The sequence below is a fragment of the Patella vulgata genome, chromosome 3 (assembly GCF_932274485.2).
Source record: "Patella vulgata chromosome 3, xgPatVulg1.2, whole genome shotgun sequence".
Lineage (NCBI taxonomy): Eukaryota > Metazoa > Mollusca > Gastropoda > Patellidae > Patella > Patella vulgata.
The window spans coordinates 15,907,618-15,925,300 of NC_065881.2; the positions used below are offsets into that span (position 1 = coordinate 15,907,618).

A 17,683-nucleotide genomic window follows, 5' to 3' on the forward strand; every position below is an offset into this window, starting at 1 on the left:
AGACTAGGCTAAATATTATTTCTAAGCGCAACTGTGGCGTATTTTTGAAAGGGTTATCGGGTGCACAACGAAAGGAAGGATCGTCTGCCCGGCCCACAAACAAACTCGCAAATAAAAATATAGAATAATTTAGATTAATTTACTAGGCCCTTTATTTTATAACTTTAAGACGCTGGCTCACAAACCAGGAAGTCCCTGCATGACCGGTCGATCCGGGCTGCATGCAAATACGGATGATCCGCGGGATGCCTATATATAGTCGTTCGGATAGGATTAAAAAATTGACCGGTTCCGTGCATACTTGGCATGGAAATAAATGAAAAAAGCTGTTGGGAGAAAGATTAGCACTCAACCCCCATTTCAATGTATATTACAAAATACACCTTAATTTTTCGGACAGCATGTAAATTATACATAGATGACAATAATAGGTCCTATTAGGGATGAAAAATACATAAAAAGTGGATTATGTAGGCCTATATGCAAATGTACAAAATATAAACAAAATTTTAAGTTTTATAGAATTTAGTCGATCGCGTTTGGTGTTTTTTGGTTTATGTAGAAATGAGTGCCACATCCCTTTTCTTAGCATGCTGTGTATGTTATCTGGCAGCTTATTGGGATATTTCTAATTTATCTATTATTTGTTTACACCTAATATACCAATTAAAGGTCACTGGTGATAAGCTTAGCTATTTAATCTATGAGTGAAATGGGTTCTGAAAATTAATTATTCTAACTGGGTCTGCCTACAGCTGTCGGACTCGCTTAAAAAACAGTCTTAATTGCCGGCTCGACATTTAATTACTATTGTTTGCTGTGTGGTACATGTATGCACCATAATTCATTTCGTTCATCAAATTTAAGACGTATTGAATTGCCCAGCGCATATACGTACATTATTAGGTCATTTAATATGAGTTTAATGCAATGATTTCTCCCTGCATAAATATTCCCTGAACTTTGAACTGATAATGAACCACCACGCTAACTCAGTACAAAAATAAAACATGAACAGAATAATCAAATATATATTGATCAGCTAAATGGGTTTGTCTGTAATTCTTATGGGTTGCTGTTTTCATTAACACTTGTCTGGGACATTATAAGGACGAATATGGCGGAGAATAGAGTGACAGAAACAGACAGTGTCTTGACTTACAAGGTTAAACGTGGAGGAGAAATAAGTGATTATGTGAAACTGGACAAATTGCCAAGATTTGATCTTCTAACAGACCAAGTTAATGACTTGATATCTAAACACACTTGGTATGAATTATATGGAGTAGACTGGTTAATAATTGCATTTGGTGTATTGGGTGCATTTATGGGCCTTTCGTTAATGAGTTCCGATTCGTATTTTAAATTTGTAACTGGTGTGATATTGTATGGTTACTGTCATTCAGTATTTTCAACCAAGGGAGGCCACTCGGCTGCACATGGTGCAGTTGTGAATTCTGTGAGGTGGAACAAATTTTGGGCGATTTTTTTCGTGGAATTTATTGGATCCTTTTCTGAAGAATTAGCAAATGAGATCCACATTAAAAGTCACCACCCACACACCAATATTATTGGTTACGGGGACTCCAGTACATGGAAAGCCCCCTTCGTTCCAGCATATATGTATATGTTCGTAACACCATTGATTGTGCCAGTAATTACGCCTTTGGTAGCAATTGCAGGATTGTTTGGAAGATGGAAACATTTGCTGCGGTTTCTTTTGGTTGCATCTGCTGGACTAGCAATTAACTTTTTACTGTTGATGAACATATCGAAATTTTCACTTTGGGGTGCCATTGTCATGACGTTCGTAAGTCGGGCAACACTGTCTATCCCTTATATCCATGTAAATATATTTCAACATATTGGCCTGGCAATGTATTCACCTAAGAGTAGACCAAAAAAGATTTATCAGATGTCAACCGGTGTTCTAAATCTATCTAGAAATTATGTTCTGGATTATTGTTTCGGCCATGGAATAATAAGTTGTCACGTCGAACACCATCTTTTCCCACGACTTTCTGATAACATGTGCTTAAAGATCAAACCACTGGTATCACATTTTTTGAAACACCATGGATTACCGTATTACGAGTCCGACTACATCCGCCGGATGATTTATTTTGTAAAACAATATAACGATCTTATGGTAAAAGCACCTCCGATAACCCACTTCGTTGGTATTCAATAACCGTTGATTATTTCATGCAATATGTTTATGTAATTTCTTTGATTTATATTTAAAGACACGTTAATGGTCTCATTCTATCCAATATTCTGGAATAAAGGACACAATTTTCAGATCATACGCAAACTGCATTACAAAAAATGATACTAGTCCAAAAGTTCATGATTTCATGTCACAATCAAAGATTCTCTATAATCCACGAATAGCCAAGCCAAGATGGCGTCTAATCTAACCAGGGCCCTGTTTCTCGAAATCTTAACTAAAGATAAAATCCAAATTTTAGTAGATAATCTAATATTATCCAATCAAATTACTAAAATTTGGGTTTTATCTTAGTGCCAGCGAATTACTGAAATAAAAGTAAACCATATGTTAGTCCCGAAATGACCTAGTTTGTGTCAAGTGGACATCTCTCTCTCTCTCTCTCTCTCTCTCTCTCTAATATTGATTCAGAAAAGGCCAGTGAAAGTTCAATTGATTTCAAATTTACGATCACCGATACAGAAGTAATGTGTTGAAGTTGAATTTTTAATATCATCTTCTAGTTTTGTCCATTCCTTTACTTCTGATGCATGGCAGCAAAAAAAAAGAAGGAAAAAAAAAACGCTTATGAAAATCAAATCAGAATATATGTGTTTACGGTTTAATCATTATTTGAATGTACCAAGGTGAAAGTTTGTTTATTATTTTTGTAAAACTACTTTCCCTTAAAATAAATTCACGGGACGTTCTTTTTATTAGAATGCCATAGAATGGGGTTTAATGTCTCGATAGCATTTAATACTTCGGTCATTTCATTTCTATGGTTACGTGTGCAATGTGAGGGGGGGGGGGAGACAGCGGCGCTTCCGCAAATCTACTTCGAATACCAACTACGATAGGTTCTTCACCGTGCACGCCAATGTGTACGTGGAATTCGGATGTTCGTACTACCCGAATCACTAGGTACACATTTCCTTTATCAGCCCCGCAAGCGCCACCTTTGATAAATGGGGGTGTTGGGTGTCCGAATGGGTTAACGCGTGTGCGTTTTAAATTAGGAGGGTTGTCATCGAGTCAAGTGGCGTGGTTTCGTGTCCCCGTTTGTACGTAACAAGGAGTAGGGTCATCTTTCTAACCTCGTGGGTTTTCTCCTGGTCCTCCGCCCCCTCACCCACTTCTAAAGACTTCTACGCGCAGGCGAATTACTGAAATAAAATTGAGCAATATGTAAGTCCCGAAATTACCTAGTTTGTGTCGTGTGGACGTTAAACCCCAATTATATTTCTCTTTCTGCGTGTCTCTACTATCTGTTCAGTGCAATGTACGATAGACTATCTTTTCATGCGACCAGTTATCATACTACACCATGGCATATTTATAATCTATGATGAATTATTATCATTTTTAATACAAATATAATTGGCAGACGTTTTAATAGATATATGTATCGGATGCACAGTTTTTATATGTACGGCAATATATTGTACGGAAGTGTATAGAAATTTAACTGTGATAATTTTTTTTTTTTTGTAAAACATACATTAGTTATTTATAAAATGATTTTATAAATGTCGATAATTTTCTGAAAAATAAAAAAAATGAAAAAAAATGTTTTTACGACCACGAATTAAAGAAACCTCATTGTTGCAAAACGTAGCCTATATATAGCTGTTGAGCATAAGTTATTGAGACACACAAAGTGTGGAGAATTCGTATTATTGTCAATGGAGACCGAGGGGTGGGGGGATGTTCTCAGGGGTGCTGCAAATTTGACGGACAATGTATATCTTTGGTCGACAATTTTTTCCCGGTGGGGGGGGGGGGGCGTGAGACGAGCCTGATGGGGACGAACATTCTGAGGTTTTCAAACCGGAATCTCATTAAGTGTCAGATATCCGACAAGGAAAGTGTCCAGTCCTTCTGGTTGGGTTTAAGCAGGTGTCCCGTGCACGTAAATTGCGTCATTCCTGAACAATGTATGCCTGTCATTGAACATGTACCAAGTCGCCCAGGTCTAAAGGTGCCATAAGTATATGTTTTTCTGGGACGTTAAATCCCATGCCTTTCCTTTCTTTAAAATGATATGTAGGTTACTGTTACTCAAGAATCCGAAACGTATTCGGTTCTTTTTTTCTTTTTTTTTTTATAAAAAAAGCACCAAACTAATACATATTAAAAATTAAAATTCGTTGTAACGATAAAATATGTAATGAATAAAGGGAGTTTAATGTCCAACATTTTCTGCTCCATCCGGACTAATGAGGTCGGCAGGATATAAAAAAGAACCAGTACGAAACTAAATGATAACTAGTTGTCAAGGTAGGTACAGCGGATCTCTCTGACATAAATTAACACAATCCCATGATATCTGGATTATATATTTAAAAATGTTGCTTAGTCCAGAATTCTCTTTAATATGATAATTAGTATACCAGAATTACAGACATTAGTTAATTAATGGCATTGTTTTAAATGACGTTCATTCATGGGCCCACCTGGCCTTAACACAGATTAAAGGTAAGCTATAATCAACGCTCTAACATGAAACTAATTGCAGAGAAAACAGATTTTAACATATGTTCCATATAGGCATACAGGTTATCAATCATTAGACATTGTTTCCCGCTCGTAAGGAAGAAATTTACAACTGAACGAGTTCGTTCGTCCATTGAACCGCTTTTGGACTGATATTCCTTTCAGAGATAAAAGGCCTCAAATGACGCTCAGAAACATTAATATATCACTTTTATGTAAATTGGCGCCTTCTTCTCCTTTTGGAAATCCCGCATGCTCGGATTCATGAATAACCTTTCAAATTATGCATCAAGTCGGACGACATAGCCTACATGATGTATAAAGATGCAAGAAACTCAATCAAATAATGTTAACAAAGGTACTTTACTTTTAATAGGTTGCACGTGACAAATTTTATTTTTGTGTATTGAATTATATTTAACAGAAGTAACAACAAACATTTCGATACAATTGGCTAGACATGTAGGCTACAAATCATATTTTATTTTAAAATTCAGGTCGGTCTGTCATTTACAAATTTGTTATGTCTTTTTTTTTTCATAAATAATAATAAGCCGTCGCCATACATCTATATCTGCAAACTTATATTTTTTAACTTATATTTTTGAATGTTTAAAGAGATTTGGCAGGTGTCATTCGTGACACTGATGAGTTTGCAGTAGAGTGACAAGTAAGTTGTACGCATGCGCGGTCAAGTCAGGTCAGTCCTAAGCAATAATGCCAAAATGGCTGCCACCACCACTGCTGACATGAAATCTCGCCACCGACAACTTGGCAGGCCTCCTAAGTGTGACACAGACAAACGACAGCGACAACAAGAAGCTTACAAGAAACGAGATGCAAGTCGTGTATATCTAGCAAGTTCCTATGACAGATGGAAACGTCTTGGCGGAAAACTTGGGCTCAAAGATTCGAGCCTCGCATGGCATTTGATGGAGGCCCATGCCACCAACTGTGACGAGTGCGGGTAAATATATACTTTTTGTACAGTATTCTTACTTTATTGATACCTGGTTGTATAGCTAAATTTAAAACAGTATATAAAGTGTCAGAATGACACACCTTGGAATGCAGACATGAAGACAGTTATTCGACATTTTCTAAAATATATTAGTTCATTCATGATACAGGGAAATGCCGACGCGCATGTGCAGACTGTCCATTGATATTCTATTTTGGCATGTAAATAGTCTACATTGTAGGTAATTATCTATGTGTCATTAATAATACATTGAGGCCAGGTCACCATGATTGTTAAATGGCTTTAATTTTTACCAAAGCATACACTGACATATCTTGTTTGAGTATCGTTTGCGTTAAAATGATTGCTGAACAATGAGTTGAATAGGACACAGTAAGCTGTAGATTTGATACCGCCCTAAACAAAGCATGTCATACGGGGTTGTCACTCAAGCTTGTCTGATAAACCATGTCACGTGACATTATGGGTTCTCGCTTGCAAGCTGCCACTTCTATCGTATTCCTTTTTGTAAAACACATTTTATTATTCGACTACACGATATCAGCCTGATCGGAGAAATAGCCTACTTGGTTATTTATTATTTTAAGGCATTTATTATACACACAGTAGGCTTCAGTAAAATAATTTATTGGACAGTAAAATATCTCTTAAACTTAAAGGCAATTGAAGGTCTGTTATTTATTTACTTTTTATTTATTTATTTATTTATTTATTTATTTATTTATTTATTTATTTATTTATTTTATTTATTTTATTTATTTTATTTATTTAATATACTTTTATATTTATTAATTGTGTTACATAAAATACGATTGTGAATATATGTATTTTAGTTCACATAATTATGAGCATTCAGAATAACACAGATAAAAGAGTCAGTTTGAAACCAATAAAAACTAAAATACAAGCAAGCTCTAATGACCATAATAATTAAGTTTGATGTAGAGCTGATCGATTGGGAGATTTCCTTTTTGAACTACAAGCAATTGCATTTATTCTGACAGGTTGTCTCCTTAAACAGCTGACCATTCTTGCTTTAATAGTTAAAAAATAGAAAATGAAATATAAATATTGAAATTTCATTCAAATTACTTTATTCTGAGAGAAGTTAGATTGTTTATTATTGTAGCACTTGACGATCAAGGCTTAGTCTTGATTATCCATTTTATGATTACAGTTTTAAATCTCTTGGGTGTTTTAATCCATTTAAATCTCAGCCATTCGATGCCCGATCTTGAGAGTTGATTATAGGCGTGTCATACAATTGAAGCCAAAATAAAGACAGATTTAGCTCTTACATAATACATCTTTAAGTTTGAAGTAGAGCATTTTGATTGGGATATTTCTTTATTGAAGAGACAAGGAGTAGGGTCGCCTGTCCAACCTCATGGGTTTTCTCCGGGTCCTCCGATTTCTTCCCACTGCTAAAGACCCCTACGTTCCAGCGAATTACTGAAATAAAAGTAAACCATATGTTAGTCCCGAAATGACCTAGTTTGTGTCAAGTGCACCTCTCTCTCTCTCTTTTTATTGAAGAAGTAATAAGTTTATACTTTATATTTTTCTTTAGGTTAACTGAAGATAATGAAGATGAAGATAGTATGGAGACCAAAAATCCAAGCCTGTTTTTTCCTGCACTAGTACGCTGTATTCACAAGTTGTGTCATCGTCATTATAGTTTCGGAGACTGTGTTCAAGTCATGGGACTCATTTGTTTAGAAGTTGATAATGGAAAAAAAGAAAACTTTAGTATCAAAGAAATGGTGCATAAACCATTTATGTTGCAATTAGCTAAAAATAATAACAACTCGACTAAAACAGTGCATAATTTTGATAATATACAAAGCAATGACATTGCTATCAATAACAATATTGAGTTTATGAAAAACTGTGATGAAATCCTTAACAAAGATGATTTATCCGATGATTGCGGTGGCGAGATGGAGGAAGACAGTGATCCGAATGCAGAAAAAGACTCGGAGAGTGATTTATCGGATACAGAACAGTTATCTAGCAATAGTGACATTAATAATTACACAAATAATATTCTTCATGATATACAGAACAAAACCACAGAAGATAAAACCCTTTCCCAACGGCTGATAATTATTGAAAAATCGGAAGAAACCACAGACAATTTAAACAAATCAAGTCAATCGGAGGATAAAGACTCTTCTTTCATATCTGTGGGTAATGAGGAATATGATGTTGATAATAATAACAAAACAGATTGCTTGGAACAAAGTTCTTCAAGTCTGTTAGTCGTTCCTGCGATTCCTTTCAGTTCCCCAAAACCAGTGTCTTTAAAAACCACTATGGAGTCGATGGAAACCAAATGTAGCAATAATCAACAACTGGTCTGTGATAATCTGAAGTCAACTCAAAGTTGTTTGGAATTCCTGCCAGAACCCAGCAATATTTATCAATCAAAAGACACCAGCTCATATAGAGACGACAGTAGGGCATGTACCAATACCCAGAATACTGAAGCATTTCGAGGCAGTATAGATCTACCGGATGAAACAGAGTTATCTCCCTCAAGTATTTCACCAAGGGAAGTACAAGTACTGAAAGAAACATCAGAAACTGTTGTACTTGAAAATTTCAGTACTTATCAAAACAGAAGAATTGAAGAGAATCAGAATATGGTCACGGATGAAAGCCACAAGGAAGAAACTTCAACTGAACGAGAACCAAGTAGCACAAGGTCAGATCATTATAAATATTTTTCATAAAGATGTATTAAGTATGACAGTTATCAAAGAAAACATTTGAAAATGATGTAACAATACAAACAGAAATACAAGTACATGACTATTCATCTAAAGTTCTTATTTTAACCATTTTAAGAGTTCTCCTTTTGTAAAAAATATATATGCACCCAATCACTAATCAGGATCCTATTTTAACAAACACATAAGAGAGAGAAATGTGGTTTAACGTCCACTCAACACAATCTAGGTCATTTTGGAACTTAACATATGGTTCAACTTTATTTCAATAATTCACTTGCGTGTAGGGGTGTTTAACAATGGTAGGGAACTGAAGAAAACCACAAGGTTGGACAGGCGACCCTACTCCTTGTCACGTACAAGCAGGAAATCAAAACAACTTGACTTGACTCAGTGACAGACCTTCTGATCCAATGCCTGCACGTTAACCATTTGCCCCCACCACCGCACACATGACTTACATGCATGTAACACTGGCTAGCTGAGTATGTCGCTGGTTCAATGATGTATGAGAATCAAGCATCAATCCCAATGTTGGCCTAGTTAGTTCCTCATGACTTTCCTGTCTGGTTGAACATAACTTTATCAGTGGTGCAGGACGGAGAGCCTGGCCAATAAAGGCATCTTATCATTTAGATGGTACAAAAAAACAAGGTCTAGTGTATAGCCTAGCTTTGGCCGGACATTAAAGATCCCCAGACAGTTGGAAATTGACATAAGAAGAGTAGACTGCAGCGCCTTTGTTAGGGCAAAATTTCCCTCATATGCGTATGTTCAGCTTCATTAGTTACCCGGTTGGCAGAGGTGTATATTATTCCACAATGTAACTTTTTTTCCTTATTCCTTAATATGCTTTCTGTTCTTCCTCACAACCCCTACCCCTGTGACCCACATTTTTCTTCCTCACCTCACCACTAAGACAGAAAATATGCTTCCTCATCAAAGTAGAAAAATATGCTTTCCTAATTCATAGTTGAAATAATTTATTTGTTTAGTAAAGTGATGACAATATTCCCCCCTCCACCACCACCACCAATCCAAATGAGGTAAATAACATCCATTGTCGTAGTTGGAGGATGAAGAAAGGTTTTTTCAAAGAGTTAATGAGAATGTTTTTTGTTATATCATGTACCCTTTCTTCCTCACTCTGTACCTTTTCTTTTCCTCAATATTTATTGGCCCAAATGGAATAATATATGTACCCCTGCCGGTTGGTGGACTAAAGGAAGATGTTACAGGTTGCATCACGTTTTATTAATAGACCCTTTTTTCCATAGGGGAAAACATGTACATGTTGTTATTATGTGGTTTTATACTATTTATATAATAATAATGTTTTTATTACAGTCATGCTACAGGAGGTTTAAAGTACAATACAGATACAGTTGCTTTGAAGGCTAATTCTATAGGATTGGATCTTTCTATAGTAAAAACAGAACAACCAGATAGCTGGGATACTCAGGTAACATACACTGAAATATTGAGAGAGAGAGAGAGAGAGAGAGAGAGAGAGAGAGAAATGGGGTTTAATGTCCACTTGACACAAACTAGGTCATTTCGGGACTAACATATGGTTCAATTTTATTTCCATAATTCGCATGCGTGTAGGGGTCTTAAGCTGTGGGAGGAAACCGGAGGACCCAGAGAAAACCCACGAGGTTGGACAGGCAGCCCTACTCCTTGTCACGTACAACCAGAGAATCGAAACCCTGCCAGTTGACTCAATGACAGACCGTATGATACAGCACGAGCGTGCTAACCATTCGGCCATCCAACCCCCCCTGAAATATTGAATTCAAGAAAGGAATATTTAACATACCAAGATTTGGTATCACAGTGTAAGAGCAATTTTAAAAATAAGAGCTAATGATTGAATCTTGAATCGCATCCCAGTCTATTATTAATATCCTTTGTTGGGTTTTGTCCCTTTTTTTCTTGCACTGCATTGGAGTAGTAGAAATCAAGTCCAGGTCAGGGTCTTCCAAACTGATTGACAAACTGTGTGCATCACCTTTGGATATTTTACTTAGCTAGCACTTGAAAGTTTGTTGGGGGTTTTGTTTTGCATCGGTATACAAATTTCTATTTCTCAGTAGCTATAATAATTGTATACATACACATAAATTGAAGAAAAGAAAAAACAAACACTTGAAATTTACAATGGGGTGGCTTAAGGTCAGTTATATAAATCAAAAAATCAAGCTAACTGAATGATTTCGACGTGAAAATTCCATCACTCCTCAAATGTTACAGTCCTTAGCATGGTATCGTTTTGTGTTAACTTAAAACAAGGTATTAATATTATAACTAACCCAAGGTCTTCATCAGTCAAAGTGCTACACTAAGCCACACCTAATAAAGATTGTTCTAGTTGATTTCTGGTCATTCCTTTAATATTATATTTCATCTTTTTCAGAAGCATGAAAATGTATCAAAAACTCATAATAGAAAGAGAAAGTCTTCAGAAATGGATCCACTTGACAGAGAAAACAATCACAACTTTTCACCATCATATTTGAATGGAAACACAAGAAGAGAAATAGTCTATAAGGTTGAGTATGAACATTTAGAAAAAAATCCATTCTGTGATTTCTATGAATTGACTTCTCACTATCCGAATATACAACAACGGACCTTCTACAGATGGAAGAGGAAAATAAAGGATGAATTTATCTTTCTAGAGCAAAACCCAGACATGAGTTATGACGATTTCTGTAAATGTATACCTCATGCTAAACAAGAAGTGTTTGACACCTGGAAAAACTTAATCGGTGGTGGTCATAGATTTTCAACGATGCATGTTAGTTCTTTGGACACATCTCCTAATCATCCCGCTGCTAAGAAGTTAGATCTCTCCTCAATATCCAATAACCCTTCTTTGAGCCTTCTACAGATGTATCCTCATATGTCATACCAAGAATTCTCCTATACTCATCCTACTGTTCCCTTAGAGCTATTCTCATCCTACAAACAACAAGTGCTATCCGCCATATCATTTGTGGAAAAAAATCACAATATGGAGTTCAAAGACTTGACAAAACACTTCAGTTTTGTATCCGAAGAAGCTTTTCTTGCATGGAGGAAATATGCTCAGATGTTAAATGCTCAGAGAATGGAGAAGACTGTCAAGGAGGAAAAAACAGACCAGCAAAGTAATCTCATGACCATGCAGAATGCCATGATGCAGCAATATCCCCATTTGATGATGGGATCGGCTGGGATGGCTGCCTATAATGCTCTCATGAATCAGGCAATGGCAACTCCAAATTCAGCAGCACCCCTATTCCCGGCTCTAATGCAAGCAGCTGTTTCTCAAGCTCAGCATCCTCTTCTATCCAGTCAGTGGCAGCAACAGTCGTTAGCTGCAGTACAAGCTCAGACTCAATCTATGTTTATTAATCAGGCACAACAGCATCTACTTCTCAATCAATCCCAACACCAACAATCATCTTTATCCAAGCTCCAGTCCCTGACTCAAGTATTATGTAACAATATGAAAGACTCTGATAAGTCATCCTCTTGTTCAAGCTCACCAGATACTGTATCACCTTTACCTCCAAATGAAAGCATCACGAAGAAACAAAACAAGAACGAATATCTTTATTTCATTTATCACCCTGATGTCAGTTATCCAGATTTTAACCTGCATTTCCCTCACATCTCCAACCGAACCTTCTACAGATGGAAGAAAGAAGTAAAAGATGCTCAAGCTCTGTTGAATGAAAATCCACATTACACCTATGATGATATCTCAAATTATTTTCCAAATGTTCCTCAAGATATCTTTAAACAGTGGAAAGAAAAGAAGAACCACACTACAAGTTCATCACCTGCTCCTATCAAGCATCAGGTATGGCGACCACATGTTGCTGACTACAAACAGTTTTATAACCACCATTCTGTTAAAGAACCAAATGGCATATTGAAAGCAGTATTAGAAAATGACACCAGTAACAATGTAATACGAATACCTCAATACAAACCACTAGACTTCCTGAACAGTAAAGTCCAAAAAGAGGAGGGGAATGAGTATAAAAAGAAGTATGAATATTTGCAAATGAATCCCAGAATGTCCTATAGTCAGTATGAACTTATTTATCCAGACATTTCTTCAAAAACCTTCTACAGATGGAAGAAAGAATTGAAAGATGGTTTCAAGATGATTAAAGCTGATCAAGAGATACCATACAGCAAATTTCGCACTTTTTTCCCCGATTTTTCAGAAAATTTATTCAAAAAATGGAAATTGTATCTGGAAGTGGATCCAACATGTAACTTGATTAGTGATGAAAGTCCTTCAAGTCAACCTTCAGACACAGATGAGGACTTCAAATTGAAGATCCCCTCAAGTGAAGAAGAAGAATTAGAAGATGTGATTTCTGATGGTAGGACTTACAGCCATAATAGACAGAAGAAACAAGCCCGACCAGAGTATCTGTGTCTCCAGGAGAACCCTTTTATTGACCTTCAAGAAGTCATTAATTCCTTTCCAGGAGTATCCAAAAGAACTCTCTACAGATGGAAAAAAGAGATTCTGCAGGCCGTGGAATTTGTTAGAGGACAACCTGATGTTAGCTTTCAAGATTTCTCCGTATATTTTCCTGAAGTTGTAGAACAGAATTTTATCCGTTGGAAGAGTGCTATAAAAGCTGCTGCTACTTCATTGAAGGAGATAGAGAATGAATGTCCACAAGATTTATCAAAACCAAATAGTACTGAAAGCCATGATTCCCCCAAGCATAATGCTGAGAATTATAGATGCACAATCAACATACCGAAACCCCAAGAAGCAATGTTTTATAACAATGAAGGCAGAAAAAGTGCTGAGTCTGAAAAATCAGATTGTTCCCCAAGTGAAGATGTGAAGAGCTTAAAGGGCCAAAGAACAGACTTTGAATATATCCTAGAAAATCCGGAGGTTGATTTTGAGAAATTCAGCAAACTATATTCTTCTGTTGACCAGTTTAAATTTTACAAATGGAAAAGTGAAGCCCATCGATGGATTTCTTTGATCATGAGTAGTCCAAATATAGATTTCAACATCTTTTCAATATATTGTCACAGTATGCCTGAACAAATCTTTGATAAATGGAAGCAGGTTGCACTCGGGAATGAAAATGGTCCAGTCAATTTATCTGTTCTACCTTTAAACCAAGACACCTCCACACCATCCACTGAAACAGATGGATCTATCTTCAATAACACCAACATCAACAACGACACACCATCTCCAGGCTCAGATCTGAATGGTACTTACTATAAATCCTTAAAAACACTGACACCAAGATCAAGGAAAGTGAATCTGAGGGAATATCACTGCTTTCTTCAAAATCCGTATATGACCTTTCAAGAACTGAATGAGATTTTTAACACCATTTCTGGGAGAACATTCTACCGTTGGAAAAAAGAAGTCAAGGAAAAACTAGAGTATCTGGAAACTAACTTGGATTCAAATTTTGATGCTTTCTCTAAACTTTTCCCAGAAGTTACAGAAGACATATATAATGTTTGGAAGCAGAAGGCAGCCACAGCTGTTGCTGCAAAAAGGACACCTATGCAAACAGGACATTGGTGGACCATGAACCACCATCAAAATCCAGATGATCAGAAGACCCATTTAACTCCCGAGTCCAGTAAGGAGAGTTTAGATAGTCAAGCTTCTAGTCGTTATAATTATCCAAAAGAAAATGAGGAGTTGGAAAATGAGGAAATGGTACAGCTATCAAAATCGCCTGGAATCAAAAGAGCTGCTGGATCAAGTTATGAAAAGGAAGAAAAGTACCCCAAGATTGAATCACCAGTTGATCAACAGTATGGGGATCTGGGTAACACAATACAGCAGATGCTTCACCAATACTCAAATCATTCTAACAAATTTCATCTACACTATGGAATGAGTCCTTCTTCCCAACTTTTTATGGGAACTCCACCCCTGCTGTCGACGTCAACCCCACCTTATGTTGTGAACCCAACTTCTGTTAACAACCCAAATGATGTTGTCAGATCACGAAATAATAATCCCTCAATATTCCCAACGAATTCTAGTGTACCGTTAACTAATTTAAATAACAAATCTCTATCTAGTCCTGTTACATCTTTAAGTTCTACTGTTAATTGTGACGAGATTTATTCTCCAAAATTTAGAAAGAGACAAAGAGAGGAGTACTGCTACCTCCAGCAGAATCCTACCATGGACTTCAACGAGTTTACATCACACTTTCCTCGGGTATCCATCAGAACGTTCTACCGCTGGAAAAAGGAACTGAAAGAAGACAAATGAATGCGTGTTGGAGTTGTTTCCCTTTGAACTGCAACGATGACTCCACTGACCAAGTAATAAAGTGCTCTGTGAACAATTAAATAGTCAAATGTGTATGTTATATAGTATTAGTTTGTTACAAAATAATAATAATAATAATAATAATCTATGCACCGTGAACACTTTTATACCTGTGTATTTATATTAAACAATTAATAAGAGCCAAATGCATTTAACCTGCAATAATTATATATTATCGTATTATTGTTATAATAAATGGTTTAGACTTTGTGTATATATTTGTATATTCACTCATTTAGATAGCATTCCACTAAGGCCAAACCAATTTGATTTTCTGTTTTTCAGGAACACCTGTTATAATTTTGCTTATTTTTTTTCGGAAAAAGACTATTTTAAAAACCTAATGTAATTGGTTGCACTGTTCAAACGCTATTAGTTCCATATATTTTAGTTATGAAATTTTAATAAAACATAGTGCACAAGGATTGAGTCGGTTATTTATTGATCAACATCCTGAAGAACTAAAAATTGTATTGGTTTGGCCTAATCAGTTATACATTGTTATCTTATATTGTTCTTCAATAATTATATATATATGCATAAACTAGGGAACACAATAGTTGATTATATATGTAGTTTATAAACTTTATTAATTAATTAGATATGTATATGTGTAGTTTTAATTCATACTTGGAATTTGTTGATTTATTTCCCAGTATTGTTAACATGTGCTTGCATTTTCTTTTAAAGAAACATGCATATATTGTCCGTCCAATGTTTGTGCATGCACAATATGCAATATATTGTTACATTCAAAATTTTTTGTATGCATTAAGCCTACTATGCTATTATTAAGCTCATTATTTATGAGGGAAAAAAAGCAATCTAATAAGAAAAGACATGGTAATTTTCACTTTTTTTGTGATTTTTACTGGGCATTTCCAATAGTTGATGATTTTAGTCCCAGACAAGATTATAGTTTCTTGAACATTTTATTAGTCTATGTAACGGATATGATGCATGTCCATTTTTTTTTTTTTTTTGTGAAAACCACATTTTAGACAGTGTATATTATTTTAAAGATACCAACCACTATTTATGCATTTACATTTTCATCTTACCCAATCTTTATTTCTGGTCGTATTTACACACAGCTTATCTTTAAAAGAAGGCACAAGTGAAATAGTAAAAAATCCTTTGTAAATCCTGAATTATTTTATTAATGGAAGTATTTCATTTATTATTATTTATATGAAGTCCCCTTTTTAGAAATGTTATTTAATCGGTATTGAAAGCATTTTTTTGTCTTGAAATTATTTTTACGTTTGCTCTTGCATACATATATATTACATATATATATATATATAACCAGTCATTTTTATTCGCCATTAGCTTAGTTCTGAAGCTCATTTAGTAGATGCCTTGCTTAAAGCTACATGTATGGAAACGTGATATATTTTTGGATAGGAACCACAGATCCTGATTTGGTACCAAGCTAGTTATCGCATAAAGGAATACAAACATTTTAATAAGTTGTTTCGGGTACTGGTTTTTATTTTAATTTACAAAACCATCTTACCTCCAGTGCCGGATTTAGATAAAGAGATGCCCTGGGCTATTTCACTGATTAGGCCCCTCCCTCCCAATCACCCAGGCTCACAATTAGAGAAAGATAAAAGTGTTTTAAACACAATTGAGCAAAGCTGACGATAGTGACGGATGTTTAAGATTGCAGTGTGCGTAAGAAAGGGTTATGACACTGTCAAACATATACAATTTGATCGGAGGCCCCCTAGATCTTGAGGCCCATCAGTCTAACAAGCCTGTAGGTAAATCCGACACTGCTTACCTCGGTACCAACAAATGTTTTGTGATTCCTGTAACAAAAATAAATCTATTCACGTTTATTATTATAAGTATTCCTATCTTCAGATACAATCCATACAATGGATTTAAATATATTATATGTTACATAATACGTTACTATAGTTACTTGTTATTGTTTACAAATCATTTTGAGACGAAATATAAAGTAGATGGTGGATTTGAATTGTTTTGAAATTGATCACAAATTGTTCACTTACACATGATCTGTCATGTTATATCCAGTGTGTGTATGCAATATTATATGCATGTAAATATAAAGGATATATATAGTATGTCTGTTTCAAAACAATGGATTTGTTCAAATATATATATATATATATATATATATATATATATATATATATATATATATATATATATATATATACAACTCAATCTGAAAATTTATAAGAATTATCTAACTTGACTATACATTTGATAAGAGTTATCTAACTTGACTGTAAATTTGATAAGAGTTATGCACTAAGAATTTGACTAATTAAAATATCATTAAAGATATGATGCTTATTAAAACATCCCTGAAAATTTCTATTTGTTGATAACATAATATTACCCATTAATAGTTCTACATGCGAAGATATCATTTCAAAATATTATTCGTTTGTTAATCTTTCCATTCATTTTGAAATCAGAATTATCAAAAAAAAAAAGGACTCTTTGTGAGATTCGGTATTTGGTAACTGTCAAATCCAAAAAATCAAACCTATTATATAAAAGTCTTACAAGATTCTGTATTTGCTTAACTTAACTTCTCTTCAAAGATAACATCGAACAATGTTCCGAAATCAAACGAAATCCAATTGAAACATGACGTCATATGAAAATCCTTTATCTATTCTATTTCTATATATTCGCACTTTAATTACCCGTAGAATTTTCTTGTTGATTTATATTTTGATACTACAATATTTCACATAATTTATTAACCCATAGTTTCAAACTATGTACTCCTAGTTCCTAGATAAGTATTTGTGCCAAAGATAATCTCTAATTGAACACATTATGCCAAATAGTATATTATGTGATAACTATCAGTTATTATTTAACACTTAGCAATAAAAAAACACATTTATTTTATTAGATATTTGTCTGTTATT

General features: G+C 35.0%; 2 protein-coding genes across 2 annotated transcripts; both read left to right on the forward strand.

The window, feature by feature from the left end:
* Positions 1–980: 980 nt before the first annotated feature.
* LOC126816070 (fatty acid desaturase 6) lies at positions 981–3,747 on the forward strand. The gene has a single exon (XM_050542260.1). The coding sequence runs from the start codon at positions 1,118–1,120 to the stop codon at positions 2,189–2,191; it is 1,074 nt and encodes a 357-aa protein (XP_050398217.1). The 5' UTR covers positions 981–1,117; the 3' UTR covers positions 2,192–3,747.
* A 1,649-nt stretch (positions 3,748–5,396) lies between these two features.
* On the forward strand, positions 5,397–16,887 carry LOC126815353 (uncharacterized). The gene is made up of 4 exons (XM_050540943.2): positions 5,397–5,672; positions 7,258–8,394; positions 9,767–9,881; positions 10,836–16,887. Exons 1-4 carry the CDS (start codon positions 5,431–5,433, stop codon positions 14,697–14,699), a joined length of 5,358 nt encoding a protein of 1,785 aa, XP_050396900.1. The 5' UTR covers positions 5,397–5,430; the 3' UTR covers positions 14,700–16,887.
* Positions 16,888–17,683: the final 796 nt, after the last annotated feature.

Excerpts from the sequence above, each read along its gene's own strand:
- LOC126816070 (XM_050542260.1), top strand. The coding sequence starts at position 1,118 with ATGGCGGAGAATAGAGTGACAGAAACAGACAGTGTCTTGACTTACAAG.
- LOC126815353 (XM_050540943.2), top strand. The coding sequence starts at position 5,431 with ATGGCTGCCACCACCACTGCTGACATGAAATCTCGCCACCGACAACTT. Across the intron at positions 5,673-7,257 it reads ACCAACTGTGACGAGTGCGG|GTTAACTGAAGATAATGAAG; the intron begins GTAAATATATAC and ends ATTTTTCTTTAG. Across the intron at positions 9,882-10,835 it reads CAGATAGCTGGGATACTCAG|AAGCATGAAAATGTATCAAA; the intron begins GTAACATACACT and ends CATCTTTTTCAG.